General features: G+C 47.9%; 1 protein-coding gene across 1 annotated transcript in view; it reads right to left on the bottom strand.

Annotated features, from left to right (window-relative positions):
- The window catches only part of LOC115481637 (myosin light chain kinase, smooth muscle-like), a 121,353-nt gene that overhangs the window by 57,116 nt on the left and 49,755 nt on the right, over nucleotides 1–14,482 (bottom strand). Inside the window, exons 2-3 of the mRNA XM_030220940.1 lie at nucleotides 9,951–10,067; nucleotides 6,714–6,866 (exon numbers count right to left, since the gene is read on the bottom strand). Coding sequence (XP_030076800.1) covers nucleotides 6,714–6,866; nucleotides 9,951–10,067 — 270 coding nt within the window. The remainder of the gene's footprint in view (nucleotides 1–6,713; nucleotides 6,867–9,950; nucleotides 10,068–14,482) is intronic.

Raw genomic sequence — 14,482 nt, 5'->3', positions numbered from 1 at the left:
GCTTAACTCAGCTGGTATGGGTGTGGGGGAAGCTAATGGAAGGAGAATGATTGGTTGTGAGAGCAGAAGCCAGAGATTGATTAGGCAGGTGGGAAGGAGTCTCAGGAGAGAGAGAAGCAGAAGGAGAGAAGAGGGTAGAGTGAAGCAGATGCAGGGTGAAATCCCTTGGGTGTGAGAAAGTCCCAAAAGTATTTGCAGGCTGAAAACCCTTGGGTAATAGAGGTCCCTAAAGTATTGAATCTACCAGTGAAGCTGATGTAAAGGGGAATTACTGTATTTGTTGTATCATTACACTTGTGCGTATTCATGTTCTACTTAATTTATTGTCATTGTTTTATTTGTTTTGTAGCCCCTGATGCAGCCCTGCTGGGCGAAACACGGCCTGTGTCGGGCATGTTTTTTTTAGAGGACATCCTATATAATAATTCTCATCTCCAACATTCTATTGGTCTTGCTGCCTTTGTTCGTGACTTCTTCGCTGTTGGTTTGCTAGGCTCCATAGCACTGGCTGACGTCACCATAGCCATTGTGGCCACATCCCTGGGGGCAGGACTGTTCTGGGAGTGGGCAGGGCGCATGACGTGTCCCGTGTCCAGCTGGCTCGGTGCTCTGTGCAGCCTGCAGGTGCTGCAGCCCAGTTCGATCGCCCCGGAGTACTGGTTCTGGAGAGCGCTGCAGCCGTGGCACTGGCCGGAGGGGGGGTAGGGCACGTTGCTGGCCTAGTCCGGGTTACAGAGCAGCGAGGCCCGCGAGAAGTAGATGTGGATCACGGCGCCGCCGGGGATGGTGATGGGAAAGAACAGGGCGGGCGGCAGCAGCCAGGCCGCGGCGATCAGGAGCCGCACCCACCACCGGCTCATCAGGCGCCCATAGCGCAGTGGGAAGAACACTTGGAGGGAGGAAGGGAGCCTGAAACTCAAGAGGGAGGGAGACCCTGAAACTCGGAGGGAGGGAGGGAGGGAGGGAGGGGACGACCCTGGAACTCAGAGGGAGTGAGGGGATGACCCTGGAACTCGGGGGGGGGATGACCCTGGAACTTGGAGGGATGGAGGGGGGGCCCCTGGCACACACTCTCATTCTTACACACACACTCTCTCTCAGACACACTCGCACTCAGTCTTACTCTCTCTCTGTCACACACACACTCGCACATTCACTCTCTCTCTCTCTCTCTCTCTCTCTCTCTCTCTCGCTCTCTCTCACAGAGTCACTCTCACACACACTCTCTCAAACATGCACACTCTGAGGAAAACCTTGCTAGCGCCCGTTTCATTTGTGTCAGAAACAGGCCTTTTTTACTAGTTTTATTAATAAAGTTTGTGTTTTAGATTTCCACTGATCTGCTTTGTTGTTTTCCATCTTGTTGTGGACAATACATTCAAATTTTCAGCCCAGTGTGTTGCAGCTGCTAAAAAAAAAAAAAAAAAAAAAAAAAAACACACGCAGAAAGGGAAAGGGGAAAATGTCATTATGCCTATGTATGTTGAAATCTGTTTACTGACAAGCCAACTGCAACTTAAAACATTCCAAAACATGACATCAGTCAAACTGGCATGTAATTATTCTTTCTACCCACCAACTAACCTACAGAATACCATATTGAAAACAGGGCCAGTGCTAGACATGATGGGGCCCAGGGCAGATGCTAGGGAGTGGGGCCCCAAACCTTGCTTGCAGATTGTCCCTCTTTCAACTTCTGGCAGGTTTGGGGTCTCCAGTGACATGGGGGCCCAGGGCAAGTGCCCTGTTTGCCCACACCTAACGCCAGCCCTGCTGGAAAATAACAGCGACCTTCCTACTACTCACCCTCCTTGTTCCCCCATTACGCCTCTGTATAGGTTCCTGGTGTGACTGTATCTTGAGTACTATGTGCAGTTCTGGTTGTCCCATCTTTTCAAAAAGGATATAGCAGACATAGAAAAGGTTCAGAGCAGGGGCAGAGCCAGACCTCACAATGGGAGGGGGCCAGAGCCCGAGGTGGGGGGGCACATATTGGTCTGCCCCCCCCCCGTCGCTTCCCTGCCACTCCCCATCCAATACCTTGTCTGGCGGGGGTCCCCAACCCCACAAGCTGAAGCGTTGTCCAGCGTTGGTCTCTGGTGCCGCTTCGTTGCCTGCCCTGCTCTGTCTTCCCTCACGTCCTGCATTCTCAGTTTCAAGAAAAGGAGCATGCTGGATGTGACGGGAAGACAGAGCAGGACATGCAACACGGCGGCGCCAGAGACCGGCACTGGACAATGCTACAGTTGATGGGGGTTGGGGAACCCTGCCAGCAAAACCAGGGGCCCAGAGGAAATTTGGGGGGCCCAGGCTCCCGTGGCGCCATGTAGGTACGCCACTGGTTCAGAGGACAACAAAAATGATACAGGCATAGGCGGTCAGTGGCCCAACTGTTTGGGGAGGCTAAAGGGGGCGTGGTTAGGGGTGGGGCCAGGGGTGGAGCTTAAATCTATAATTGACTGATCACACAGAAAAAAGAAATAAATAAAAATAAAAGTCACAATTAATACCTTTTATTAAATTTAGATATTAGATATGTATCATATGTCAAAGAATAAAGTGGTTGCTCAAAGCATATACTAACCACAATCGCTCAACTGCAAAGCACTATGCACAACTTTGTGCAAAAACACACTCAGAACCTTACTGTACCATAAATATTACACTGGGCAGAACCTAATACACCAATATACCGCCCATATGGAAAATGTAGACCGTCAACAATATGAAACAAGGGATCATATCATCACAATTCTCATGTAGAGCCACAAAACACCCTAATTAATGTGGCATAAAATGCCATAAATAAGTAAATAAATATAAACTTTTAATGTTGAGCACCTGATTCTCAAAGTGGACATATTCCAAACACTATAATGAAAATAAAATGATCTTTTCTACCTTTGTCTGGTGACTTTTTTCTGATCATGCTGGCCCAGTATCCGATTCTGTTGCTATCTGTCCTCAGTGCAGGTCAGGAAGTCATCCTCTGTTAAATATCTCCCTGGCAACCCAGGACACCTCCAGCCAACCCCCCTTGCTCTCCCAGAAGTAAGGTAAACAAACTATAAACCAATTTCTACAACTGCTTACAAAAGGCTAGAGGGCTTTCACTGCAGCTCCTGCTGTGAGGATGGAGGTAAATCAACAATTTAAACCCCTCAGAGCACAGCAGGGGAGGCTTAGCCTGTCCAAGCCTCTTATACCAGGCGCCTATGGATACAGGGGATGGAATACTTTCCTTATGAAGACAGGCTAAACAGGTTGGGGCCCTTTAGCTTGAAGAAAAGATGACTAAGAGGATATAATAGAAATCATGAGTGGAGTGCAATGGTTTTATCGTTTAAAACTAGTCATATCACTCATAAAAGCAGAATTTATATCAGTCAATCTACAAAAAAATATCTCTCACTGCAGGAGCAGACCAGTTTCAAGCCCCAAAGGTGATTAAAAGAAAAAAAAAGCTTTTAAAGCTTTCCAAAAAGCAGGCTAAGAAGTGTCTAATCGAAGGTATTGTGGAAGAGAATTCCATAATGCAGGTGCCAAAAAGAAAAAAGCTTGTGCCCTTTTAGATCCCCATCAAGGTTTAGCAGGACTTGGAATAACCAGCCTATTGTCATTAAGGAGTAGACAAGATGATGAGAGATGAAAGATATGCTGGCCTCCCACTTTGCCATCTATCCCCCCTTCAGTTCGTTCAGAACGCTGCTTCACGGCTTATCTTCCGCCTGGACCGATATACTCATATCACCCCTCTCCTCAAGTCACTTCACTGGCTCCCGATCAGATACCGCATACAATTCAAGCTTCTCCTATTAACCTACAAATGCACCCGATCTGCAGCCCCTCCTTCTCTCTTCCCTCATCTCCCCTTACGTTCTGACCCGTAACCTCCGCTCTCAAGACAAATCCCTCCTTTCAATACCCTTCTCCACCACCGCCAACTCCAGGCTCCGCCCTTTCTGCCTCACCTCACCCCATGCCTGGAATAAACTCCCTGAGCCCATATGCCAAGCCCCCTCCCTGCCCATCTTCAAAGCCTTGCTCAAAGCCCACCTCTTCAATGTCGCCTTCGGCACCTAACCACCATACCCCTATTCAGGAAACCTAGACTGCCCCAACTTGACATTTCGCCCATTAGATTGTAAGCTCCTTTGAGCAGGGACTGTCCTTTTTTGTTAATTTGTACAGCGCTGCATAACCTTAGTAGTGCTCTAGAAATGTTAAGTAGTAGTAGTAGTAGTAATATTAGTATACAACACTTTATGAGTTAACTAGTAAAAAATGCCCGTTTCAAAAGGGAAGGAAACGGGCGCTAGCAAGGCCATCCCCCACCCTCCCTCGCTGTTCCAGACTCTGCCGTCCCTCCGTTTTCACCCCCCCCCTTCCGCGACCCAGTCGACCCCCCCCCTTCTCGGCGAAAACTGTCCCCTGCCGCCGTCCAGTACCTGTGCTGACGAGGGACCCCAACCCCGTCAGCCGAAGTCCTGTGCTGGCCTTCGCGACATTGCTTCTTCAATGATTTTGTGTTCAAGTTCCTCTGTGTGCGTCTGACGTCAGACGCACGCAGAGGAGCTTGAACCGAAGATCACTGAAGAAGCAACGCCGTGAAGGCCAGCACAGGACTTCGGCTGACGGGGCTTGGGGTCCCCCGTCAGCACAGGTACTGGACGGCGGCGGGGGATGGTTTTTGCTGAGAAGGGGGGGGGGGGGGTCGACTAGGGAAGGCCATTGCTCACTCCTAGAAATAATCTATGAGTAACATCTACTTTTTGACAGTGCTGTGCCATGGCTCTTCAGCCCCCCGAGGCCAAGGTTTACATTTGCACTTTCTTCCCAACATATGCCACATCACAAAGGCCCCGTACTTTTGTTGTTTGACCTTTCATCTCCTCCTCCAGTGCCTCTTTTAGGCTGGCACCTGTGGGCCATGGTCAGCTCCCAACCTCCCCATTGGTAGGCTATTGCCTTTTGGTATCTACTGGGTACTTTGACCTAGACTGATCACTGTTAGAGATGGGATGCTGAGCTTGATAAGACCCTGGTTGGACTCAGCATGGCTTTTCTTATGTTCTTATGGGATAAAACCAGTGCGTTTTTTCTAGCAAGAAAGGTTCCAGTACTCAAATGCCAGGCCACCCTTCAGGGGTGGAGTGAACACTGAGGGATCCACCCCACAATAGCCAGGCCCCCTGCAGCCAGTCACAGAATCTAGGACAAGGCAGAATTGGTGTGTAGAGCCTGAGCTCTTTCATTAAAACTTGGGGACCATGGGTCAATTTTAGCAGACAATGGAAAAGGTGCCAGTACTCAGTACCCCCAAGTACTACCTCAAAAAAAGCCCTGGATAAAACCATGGCTAGCTCAAGGAGAGTCGGTAAGCATAGAAAGTAGTTCCCTTAAGGGCTAGTTAGAAAGCTACTTTTTGGTAAGCAACCTCATAGGGGAACTGGTCGATCAACCCTCTCCCATGTAGAAGCTTCTCTCTTATGGCAGCAAGGAGGACTTATTATTAAATCACTAGCCATTGAGCCCATTAAAACGGGCTAGTATGGGGTTTTGGCAAGGCCCCCTCCCCTCGCCGCTGCCCCCCCCTGCATCCGGCCTGGGCCCTCTCTTCGGTATTGAACTTACATCGGCGAAACACAGGCAGCACGCAGATCAGCTGAGCTCCCGTCGGCCTTCCTTCTCTGCCTGTGTCCCGCCCTCGTGCGACGTAACGTCGGCGAGGGCGGGACATAGGTAGGGAAGAAAGGGCAACGGGAGCTCAGCTGATCTGCGTGCTGTGTTTCGCCGATGTAAGTTCAATACCGAAGAGAGGGCTCGGGCCGGGTGGCGGGGGGGGGCGGCAGCGGCGGCAGCGGCGACCTCGGGGGGGGAGGGAGCGGTAGTGATGTGGGCGGCTTCGCGCAGTTTCCCTCTCTGTCCCGCCCCCTTCATCACGTATTGACGCAGGGGAGGGACAGAGAGGGAAGTCTCTACTGCGCATTTGCGAGTGAGTACGGTCACTCAACATTTATATGTTTGATCATATCAGCCTATGGTGACCAGATGACCCTGGATCATAAAAAACAGCTAGTCCTGGGTTTGCCCTACTGTCGTTAATGAGTGATCACTAGGCAACTAGACATCAGTGTTTGTCAGACTTCTTTAATTTGTTCCTCTCACCCCACTCCCCCATCCCAGCTTTTGGGTCTTGTGTTCCTAAAACAGTTCCAAATCATCAAGATTTTGCCCACTATCTCTATAGATAGGGTCGCCATCTCACCCAGTTCAACCCAAAGAGATTGGCCCAATCCTTGTTTTGCCCCATCGCGTGCTTTGAAATGCAGCTCCTAATTAGGGAGATTAGAACTACAAGTACAGGCATCCAGTTAGACAAGACTAGGTATGTTTTGGTCTCCTTGGATTGATCTGGGTGAAGTGTCAGTTCCTATAGAAAAAACTGGAACCGTAAGTCCATTGATGTAACAATGGGGCAAAATCAGGAGTGGGTCAGCCTGACCCACCTGGGAGTGCTAAGAAACAACAAAAACTCCCCCAAATAGACTCAAGACAGAAGCTGGAATGAATCAGAGTAGCCTGGGCTGTAGCACCCTGGGCATGTTCATCAGTCCCTGAATACCCTTGGTTTTTGGAATGAATTTATAACATTGCACGTATCAAAAGAAAATGCAACGCATATACTGGGTCACTTGCTGAAACAGCCTCACCTGTCACCATCACCGCTGCTGTGCTAGATGTTTTCCCAGCCCCGTTTGCTACCACACAGGTATACACGCCAGCATCTTCCGGTAAGCACTCGTCAATAACCAAGCGGACAACTCCCAATCGGTATGAGGCTTTGCCAAACTGCACCGGTTGACCTGGAATAGGTAACAATAGTCAACAAATCAGTATCACTGTGTGAAAGAAGTAAGTCGGGAGCCAGTTGGAAGCCCATCTACCTTTTGTTATCAGCTTGCCTGGATACAGATGGATACTTTTGTTAGAAACATCTGGGCTTACTGGTAAGGTTCGGCAATCCATACGAATTCTTTCCCATGCAAGTATGCAAAGTGCATAATGAAGACTAGAAATAGTTGAGCTGCTAGGCAAGAGATTTATGCTGGGGAACTTCAAGGTGCAATTTCGAATCTGAGATGCTGCTGTGTTTAGATAGCACATATACAGGCATATCAAAGGCAGCAGATGACAGCAAGTTAATGGAGTGGCCTTAAACATGCACCAGGATGCTTCTGGTCTGTTTGTTCACCCAGAGAATCTGAATTGCATCTATATAGCCATTAGAAATGGGCTTTGGGTCCAGCTTAAAGAATCTCAATGATATTTAAAGAGTGGGATACCCTATACTTGGTTGAGGAATATTGTAACAAGGTGGTGGCCAAAAGCAGAGGGAGACCAGGATGCATAGGGAGAAGTATAACCAATAGAAGCAAGGAAGTGATTATGCCTCTGCCGGGGGTCATTGTGAGATTTCATCTGAAGTATTGTGTTTGGCTCTGGAGGCTTTACCTCCAGAAGCATATAGAGAGAGTAGAGATGGTTTAGAGAAGGACTACCAAACTCTGCATCAAAAGCTCTAGGAAGAGATTTGATTTCATTTTAATATATACCACTTAGTCCCAAAGATTTTTAAAAAATATATATTTTTATTGAATCCGCCAAGCAACAACAATATCAACATCACTAAGATCAAGTAACATTTTTTGTTTCCCTCCCTGATATTACTTCCTCCCAACCCCTGCTCGTCCATCCTATAGTCCCAAAGTATTACAATAAATACAATCCCTCAGATAGTCAGCTAGCGACAGGTAGCGCGGTTAACTGCTGCCACCGGTGCTGACCTCGGATATACAATGCCAGGCCATATCTGGTGATGGCATTGGACATCTGGTTTCAGTTTCAGCCATTGCAAGTTAACTAGCTAAGTGAATATTCAGTGCTCGCTGGTTAAGTTAATAGTGGTTAAAGATAGGTCTGCTATTTAAGCAGCCTATCTTAACCGCTCAACTTAGCCGGTTTAGTACTGAGTATTTACACTTAGCCAGCTAAGTCGTGCAACATAGCTGGTTAGCGGCTAGCCACTAAGAACTAATATTCAGCAGAGATAACCGGCTATCATGCTAAATATTAGTATTTAGCCAGCTAAGCGCTATTTAACTGTCCAGGAGCCGTTCCTGGCCACTTAAATAGCGCTGAATATCGGGCCCAATATTAAAAAAAACATCACAATAATAAATATACATTAGTTCACCATTATTCAACATCAATTGCAACAGAGAACATTAATTCACTATTAAGCAGCTTCAATCCACTAACGATTAACCCAGTGTTTCCCAAACCTGGTTCTGGAGGCAACCCAACCAGTCAGGTTTTCAGGATATCCATAATGAATATTCATGAGATAGATTTGCATGCATTACCTTCACTGTATGCAAATCTCTCTCATGAATATTGATTGTAGATATTCTGAAAACCTGACTGGTTAGGGTCAGTGGCGTACCAAGGGGGGGGCGCCCCGGGTGCACGCCGCTGGGGGGGGGTGCCGCATGCCGGTCAGCTTCGTTCGTTTCCATGCTCCCTCGGGGCAGAGGGAGCATGGAAACGAACTAAGCTGACCGGCGCACGGCACCCCCCCCCCAGCGGCGTGCACCCGGGGGGGTCTTTTGCCGGGGGGGGGTGTCCTTTCGCAGAGGGGGGGCACTGCACCGGGGGGGGGGGGGTGCATCGGCGATCTGCCCCGGGTGTCAGCCCCCCTAGGAACACCACTGGTTAGGGTGCCTCCAGGACCAGGTTTGGGAACCACTGGATTAACCAGCACCAAAACTTTACCGAAAAAGCCAGTTTTTCAAGGCTTTGCAAAAAGTTAAGTACTTTGAAAATACCATGTAAGTCAATAGGCAGGGCATTCCACAAGGATGGCCCAGCATAACAAAACAAGCTATTTCTAGTGGTGGTTAGCACAACAGCACTCAGTGATAACATAAGAATAGCCATATTGGTCAGATTGATGGTCCATCTAGCCCAGTATCCCACTTCCAACAGTGGCCAGTCCAAGTCACAAGTACCTGGCAGACTCCCAAACAGTAGCAAGATTCCAAGCTACCAATCCCATGTTACCTAGCGCAGGACCCATAGGAATAAAATGGGTCCTGTGCCAGATAACATGTACTAATCTTTAGTAAATGACCCTCTTAGGGACCTAATGTGCTCAGCCCAGAAAAGAAAAGGAGGAGGATATAACAGAGGCTGTCAAGTACCTGAAGGACAGAAATAATGCACCAGAAGCAACGTTTTCATGGACAGGAAGTCCAAGTGATTATCATATGAGGCTCAAGGTGGGCAGATTCAGGAGTAATATTTGGAAATATTTTTTCACAGAAATAGTAATGGGTGCCCAGAAAGACTTGGATTTGACTCCTGGGTCCAGTCCCCCACTATATGGGCCAACCATGGCTAGATATGCTGAGGAGACAGCAGCCACAGCCCTTTGGAAAGGGAGTCCTAGTAGTACCTCTAGAAGCATATTGTGTAGAGAAGGGCCACCAAACAAATTTATGGTCTATAATTGCAGACCCTATAAAGTCCCTGGTATGTGGACCCTGGCAGGAAATTGTTGCCATGTTGAGAGTTGGAAGTTTGAAGGGTATATAAATTGGGGGTTGGGGGGCAATTCCTGGGCAGTTACAAATGAAGATACATAGTGCTAGATCCTAGTCCCAATTTTGATTGATCTAGTGACTCAAAGCAGCAGGAGAAAACGTTGGTCCTTACTCCTCCCTCAACTAAAAAAAAATCCTTCCTGGGGAGGTGGTGAAGGTAAAAACAGTAATAGAATTCAAGAAAGCCTGGGACAATGGAATCAGTTGGACTTTAGGATTCTTATCAGTCATTACTTTCTATGTTTCACACAAACATACATACACTACTTCCTATAATACTCTTACCATTATGAAGCCAAGAAACATTGATTGGTGATGTTCCTTTGACCATACCCTCCAGAATTACATCATTTCCTTCCTTCACTGAGCAGTCACAGAGAGAACGAGAGAAAACTGGTGGCACTATAAAAGAAAAGAAAGAGAATTTTCACTCCAAGCTCCATTTTAGTTTAAAAAACAAAACAAAACTGATTTCTAGATACTATAAAAAGAGCCAGAGGAACCATTTGAGCCTAACACCACAGAAAGTAAAGTAGGTCACATGCAAACCACTGTTGCCAAATCCTCCGGCAATGAGTTCCAGAGCTTAACTATTCTTTGAGTGAAAAAATATTTCCTCCTATTTGTTTTAAAAGTATTTCCATGTAATTTCATCGAGTGTCCCCTGGTCTTTGTACTTTTGAAAGAGTGAAAAATCGATTCATCTCCACCTTCTCCAGAGCACTCGGACTTTTGTAGACCTCAATCATATCCCCCCTCAGCCATCTCTTTTCCAAGCTGAAGAGCCCTAACCTCATTAGCCTTTCCTCATACGGGAGCAGTTCCATCCCCTCTATCATTTTGGTCACTCTTCTTTGAACCTTTTCTAATTCCGCTATATCTTTTTTGAGATACAACAAACAGAACTGAGTGCAATACTCAAGATGAGGTCGCACCATGGAGCAATACAGAGGCATTAAAATATTTTTGGTCTTATTTTGCATCCCTCTCCTAATAATTCTTAGCATCCTGTTTGTTTCTTTGGCCACTGCCGCACACTGGGCAGAAGATTTCAGCATATTGTCTACAATAACACCTGACTCCTAAACTGGACTATGATAACTATGATATGGATTATTTTTCACAATGTGTATCATTTTGTATTTCTCTATATTAAATTTCATCTGCCATTTGGATGCCCAGCCTTCCAGTTTCCTAAGGTCTTCCAGCAATTCTTCACAATCTGCATGTGTTTTGACAACTTTGAATAGTTTTGTGTCATCCGCAAATTTAATCACCTCACTCATTGTTCCAATTTCCAGATCATTTATAAATATATTAAATAGCACCAGTCCCAGTACAGATCCCTGTGGCATCTCACTCAAAGTCTCTCACAATGTTCTTTTTTCCAGTCATGCACATGATAGTCTTAAACCTGTGACCTTCCAGTTGAAAGGTAGCCATCTTCCAGGTAGAACCATGTTACCTCTTGATCAATGACTAGTCAATAGAATCCTCTATATAATCAATGCATCCTGTTCTTTTGATAGGTTATGAAAGTTGTGCCAATACTGCCCTCTGACCAGTAAAGAAGTATTCAAATTTCCACCCTGAAGCCTTAGCTAGAAGTTGGAGCAGAAGGGATTTAGATCTCCACATGTGCCGTAAACCCACCCAAAAACCACCCGTAGCCAATCCCCGTTTCCCGCGTCACCGAACCCCGCCCGCTCGTCACCAACCCCACCCCCGCATCACCTAACCCCGCCCCCACGTCACCAACCCTGCCTCCCATGTCACTAACCCCGCCTCTCACGGCACTAGCACCGCCCCTTACATCATCCTTGACGTCACCCTGCCACTGAAAGGCTTCTATTGGTCCAATTTGGACCAATAGAAGCCCCGGAAAAGCTTCTATTGGACCAAATTGGACCAATAGAAGCCCCGGAAAAGCTTCTATTGGACCAAATTGGACCAATAGAAGCCCCGGAAAAGCTTCTATTGGACTGAATTGGACCAATAGAAGCCCTGGAAAAAACTGCCGAACTCGCACAGTGGCGATGGGAAAACCACCCAAAAAACCGCATCCCGCGGCTGGTGAAATTTTCCCCCCGCCGCTGGCGAAAAACCGCCCAATTGGGCGGTAAAACCGCCCACCTGGCAACTCTGACTGGCAGCGAGCAGCAACTAATACACACTGCTCATGTTGGTCCCACAGTCTTCCCTCTGATGCAACTTCCTGTTTCCGCATAGGCGGGAATACATCAGAGGGAAGACTGTGGGGCTGGTGCGAGCAGTATTTATCAGTCGCTGCTCACTGCAGATGAAGATCTGTTATTTACAAGGTATGCAGGAGGGACAGTTGTTGGGAATTTTTGGCTGGTGGGGCTTGGGGATCCCTGCCAGCCACATCATAGATGTGCTGCTACTGGGTGGGCTTGAGCCCAAAATGGGTGGGCCTGGGCCCACCCGAGCCCACCCTTGGCTACGCCACTGTAAATATGAGCTACTAGACAGCTCCAGGTCATAAGAGGAATCTCAACCAGTCCTGGTTTTACTCCCTCTACAGGCAATGGAGGTAAAACCGGGACTGGTTCAGTTTGTGCCTGAATGCCCTGAATCCATCAAGTAGATTTGCTTTTGATATTCATTAACTTAATCCCAGCTGCACTCTTTTGTAATGTAATATATCATTTATGTTCTGCCAACTCCCAAAGTGGACCAAAGTGGATTACATGTAGTAAATATTTACAGAAAAAAAAATTATGTTACACGGGGAATTAATCAAGGCATAGGCGCCAACTTTTCAAAATTGTTGGGGGTGCTAAGCCCAATGGAAATAACCCCTCCCTGGACACATACAAGGAATTTTCTCAAAATTTGATGGACAGCACCCACAGAGTCAGCTCTTAGCCTATTCTTAGCCGAGATTGAGTGGCAGAGCCGGTGGGGGGAGGTGGGGCTGGTGGTTGGGAGGCGGGGCTAGTGCTGGGCAAGACTTCTACGGTCTGTGCCCTGAAAATGGCAAATACAAATCAAGGTCAGGTATACACAAAAAGTAGCACATATGAGTTTATCTTGTTAGGCAGACTGGATGGACCGTACAAGTCTTTTTCTGCCGTCATCTACTATGTTACTATCGGGCTTATTTTCGAAAGTGATCGCCGGCCACCTTCCGACATAAATCGGGAGATGGCCAGCGATCTCGCAAAAGCGGCCGAATCGGTATAATCAAAAGCGGCTTTTTTGACAGCATCGCCGCTTTCCCGTCGCCTTGCCGGCGAAAGTTCAAGGGGGCATGTCGGTGGCGAAGTGAAGGCGGGACATGGGCATGGCTACCAGATGGCCAGCTTTTGCGAATAAGGGGAAAAAAAGCGGCGCTCATCAGTATTTCGCCGGGTTTACTTAGTCCTTTTATTTTCACGACCAAGCCTCAAAAAGGTGCCCCAACTGACCAGATGACCACCGGAAGGAATCAGGGATGACCTCCCCATACTCCCCCAGTGGTCACCAACCCCCTCCCACACTAAAACAATAAAACTAAAAACCTTTTTTGCCAGCCTGTATGCCAGCCTCAAATGCCGTACCCACCTCCATGACAGCAGAATGTGTTCTATCCTCTGACAGCCTTTCCCTGGTTGTGATGTGGCTCTCGGGTGAGTGTGACACCTTTTCTGTTAGGTGCACTGCAGAGTCACATCAGCAATGCATTGTGGTGGGTGTAGGGTAGTGGGCTCTACTCCCATGGTGCTTTTCCCCCTGCTAACTGGGTCAGAGTGTGTCCAGTTTTGTTTCCGGTAGTCCATGAGGTAGTGGCCATTTTTGTAAGCCAGTTTTAACATAGTAACATAGTAGATGACAGCAGAAAAAGACCTGCACGGTCCATCCAGTCTGCCCAACAAGATAAACTCATATGTGCTACTTTTTGTGTATACCTTACCTTGATTTGTACCTGTCCTTTTCCGGGCATAGACCGTATAAGTCTGTCCAGCACTATCCCCGCCTCCCAACCACCAGCCCCGCCTCCCACCACCAGTTCTGGCACAGACTGTATAAGTCTGCCCAGTACTATCCCTGCCTCCAAACCACCAGTCCTGCCTCCCACCATCGGCTCTGGCACAGACCGTATAAGTTTGCCCAGCACCATCTCCGTCTCCCGCCACCGGCTTTGCCACCCAATCTCGTCTATGCTCCTTAGGATCCATTCCTTCTGAGCAGAATTCCTTTATGTTTATCCCACGCATGTTTGAATTCCGTTACCGTTTTCGTTTCCACCACCCTTTCATGTGATACCCACATTAGAGAACTTAGTTATTACCTTGAATGTGGCTGAAAGAGGGCCACACCATTCTGCCAGCTCTGACCTACTACTCATCTCAGTACCAGGGAGACTCTTTGCCAGTGGGGCACAACCTCTGATCTGCAGTTAACTGTGAGTAAACGTGCTTATTCAATTAAAGGACTTTTTCAAAGAGATTAGTCTTCAGGTGTCAACTGGTGTGCCAAGGTTATACAGCAGCAACAAGTCCTAGAGGTCTGTGTGTATGCAGGTCCCTGGAGCACGTTTAGTGGGTACCGCAGTGCACTTAAGGCAGGAGGACCCAGGCCCATGCCCCCCCTACCTGTAACACTTGTGCTGGTAAATGGGAGCCCTCCACAACCCACTGTACTCACATGTAGTTGCCCCCTTCACCCCTAAGAGCTATGGTAGTGGTGTACATTTGTGGGTAGTGGGTTTTGGGGGGGGGGTTGGGGGGCTCAGCACCCAAAGTAAGGGAGCTATGCACATGGGAGCTTTTTCTGAAGTCCACCGCACTGACCCCTAGGGTGCTTAGTTGGTG

Source organism: Microcaecilia unicolor, chromosome 12, assembly GCF_901765095.1.
Source record: "Microcaecilia unicolor chromosome 12, aMicUni1.1, whole genome shotgun sequence".
In the NCBI taxonomy this organism is placed as follows: Eukaryota; Metazoa; Chordata; class Amphibia; order Gymnophiona; family Siphonopidae; genus Microcaecilia; species Microcaecilia unicolor.
Note: the sequence above shows the minus strand (reverse complement) of the source record. Positions and strands in the feature narration are given on the sequence as shown.